Consider the following 2,531-nt stretch of genomic DNA (forward strand, 5'->3'; position numbering starts at 1 on the left):
CCTTTGAAGGGCCAACCGATGATGAAGAAATGAGTTGGGTAGTAGGGAGTGACACTGCTGCTAACACTAAAGAGCTACCTCTCGGACGCCCTTCATTGGTGCCCATATCAGTTGCTTTGGAGTCCGCAACATCCACTGAGTTGTTACTCTAGTGCCATTGTCACAAAAGACACTACAAGAAAAACCCTCATAGACATCGGTGGAACAACAACGGTTTTAAGCAAAAACCGATGTCTTTGAGTATTTTACACCGGTTTTCCAAAAACTGGTGTCTATAAGCGCAGATTTTCGCTCATAGACATCGATTTTTTAGGCGATGTCTATGAGCGTCTTTTTTTCGTTAATAGACACCAATTTTAACAGCGGTTTTTAAAATCCGGTGTTAATGAACCAAAATAAAATAATTTAATTTTTCCACCAATACTTATCCAAAATTTGCAACACTTCACTCTTCCCTCCAAACCTAAACCTAGAGCGCCGTCCACCGTACACTTCACTCTTCCCTCCAACACTTCACTCTTCACTCAGCCTCACCTCCCTCTTCTCCTCTCCAACCTCTCTGCGGAGACAGATCTGAGAGTTCCTGAGATCCAGTCGCTGTCGGATCTTCCTGTCGATGAGGTAAACTTCCTTCCTCGACCCGGGATCTAGGCGATTTCTTCACCGCAATGTACCTCTCTTGCGTTTTCCGTCAAGATCCAAGGACCTACGATTCTAGATCTGTTATTTTTATCTTCAGATTCTTGCTTAAAGTTACTGTGTTTGAATTTTTTTTTCATTATCTTGTTAATCCAACGGTGCCTTGGATCTAACTACCTTTCCGATCTTGTTGCTCCGTCTAATAATTTTTCTTTTCTACTTCCAGATCTATACGATTTTTCTATCGCATTTAGTTTAATTTCTCCTCGGATCCATCTTGTTTTCTTCGAAGAATTTGCTTTTTACTATTTAGGGTTTACTACTTATTGACATGTAGCTGAATGACATCAGAAGTCAACGTACTTGGGTGTGCAAATATATTCTTCCGAAAGATGATTGGACGATTGCCTGAGAAGTGGTCGTCGAAATGCTTGACAGGAAAAATGGGGAGAACGATGTGACCATCAAGATCTTGTACTGCGGAATCTGCCACTCCGACCTCCACTCCGTCAAGAACGGGTGGCAAAACTCCGTCTACCCGATCGTGCCTGGGTAATTTTAGTTATGCATCAATATCTTGGACTCCCTCTGTTTTCGTTTTGATTAACGTCTGGCAGAATTTATCGGCGCTGCAGTCACGAGATCGTCGGCGTTGTCACCGAGGTGGGAGGCAAGGTGGGCAGGTTCAAGTTGGGCGACCACGCCGGCGTCGACTGCATGGTCAACTCCTGCCGCAGCTGGCACGAGTGTGCGCGGCACCACGAGAACTACTGCCCCGGCATGATCATGACCTGCAACGCCACCGACGCCGACGGCACCGTCACCTACGGCGGCTACTCCGACTCCATCGTGGTGGAGGAGCACTTCGCGGTGAAGTTCCCAGCGGGCATGCCGCTCGACCGCAGCGCTCCTCTACTCTGCGCCGGCATCACGGTCTACAGCCCCATGAAGCGCTTCGGGTTAGATGTCCCCGGGAAGCACATCGAAGTGGTGGGCCTCGGCGGGCTCGGCCACGTCGCCGTCAAGTTCGGCAAGGCCTTCGGCGCGAAGGTGACGGTGATCAGCACGTCGCCGAGCAAAAGGCAGGAGGCCGTCGAGCGACTGGGCGCCAACGCTTTCCTGGTCAGCAAAGACCCAGATGAGATGAAGGGCGCTTGGGGGACCATGGACGGCATAATCAACACTGTCTCAGCAGCTCATGATGTAACTCCATGGCTGTTTCTTCTCAAAACTTCTGGACAAATGATCATGGTTGGTGCACCATTGAAGCCATTAGAGATCTATGCTTTCCCCTTACTTCTAGGTAATATTAATTAATCACAAATGCCATCACACAGCAATATATATTTGTTATAAACATTATTTCTGATGGCATTGGTGTTTAATTTGATGAAGTTCAGGTGGGAAATCTATCGTAGGGAGTATAATTGGTGGGATGAAGGAGACTCAGGAGATGATAGATTTTGCAGGTCTGGTAGCTGAATGACATGATCTCAACCTTAATTTACATGATGCACAGTGTTTATGCTAAGTCATAGTTCAAATGACTTCATCTTGACTCGTTTTAGTAATTTGTAGACAATCTTAGCAACTCAGCTAAATATTTATGAGTCTAAAATTTCACTCAATTGCAAGAAGTGGGTGTATTGTTTGGGAAGAGTTCAACATGTTTAGGTATATATCCATTTACTTTCACACACTGTCATTAAATTCACCAATGTTCCTTATGTGTTCATTGATTTGTTATAAACATGTCAACCTTCTTTTTTATGATGACAAAACACAAGTTATGACATATTATAAATTACTCGACCAGCTTATTCTATTTTTGGCATGTTTCTGGAATGAGTTAGCTGTATTATGTCATTTCATGTTATGCTAATGGCTCCTCA

At 45.0% G+C, this 2,531-nt stretch overlaps 1 protein-coding gene across 1 annotated transcript; it reads left to right on the forward strand.

Moving 5' to 3' along the window:
* Positions 1 to 1,050: 1,050 nt before the first annotated feature.
* On the forward strand, positions 1,051 to 2,125 carry LOC122031654 (probable mannitol dehydrogenase). The gene is made up of 3 exons (XM_042590745.1): positions 1,051 to 1,191; positions 1,275 to 1,942; positions 2,040 to 2,125. The coding sequence occupies exons 1-3, from the start codon at positions 1,067 to 1,069 to the stop codon at positions 2,123 to 2,125; spliced, it is 879 nt and encodes a 292-aa protein (XP_042446679.1). The 5' UTR covers positions 1,051 to 1,066.
* Positions 2,126 to 2,531: the final 406 nt, after the last annotated feature.

This window comes from Zingiber officinale, chromosome 11A (genome assembly GCF_018446385.1).
Source record: "Zingiber officinale cultivar Zhangliang chromosome 11A, Zo_v1.1, whole genome shotgun sequence".
Taxonomy (NCBI): domain Eukaryota; kingdom Viridiplantae; phylum Streptophyta; class Magnoliopsida; order Zingiberales; family Zingiberaceae; genus Zingiber; species Zingiber officinale.

Excerpts from the sequence above, each read along its gene's own strand:
- LOC122031654 (XM_042590745.1), top strand. The coding sequence starts at position 1,067 with ATGCTTGACAGGAAAAATGGGGAGAACGATGTGACCATCAAGATCTTG. Across the intron at positions 1,192-1,274 it reads GTCTACCCGATCGTGCCTGG|TCACGAGATCGTCGGCGTTG; the intron begins GTAATTTTAGTT and ends TCGGCGCTGCAG. Across the intron at positions 1,943-2,039 it reads TGCTTTCCCCTTACTTCTAG|GTGGGAAATCTATCGTAGGG; the intron begins GTAATATTAATT and ends GATGAAGTTCAG.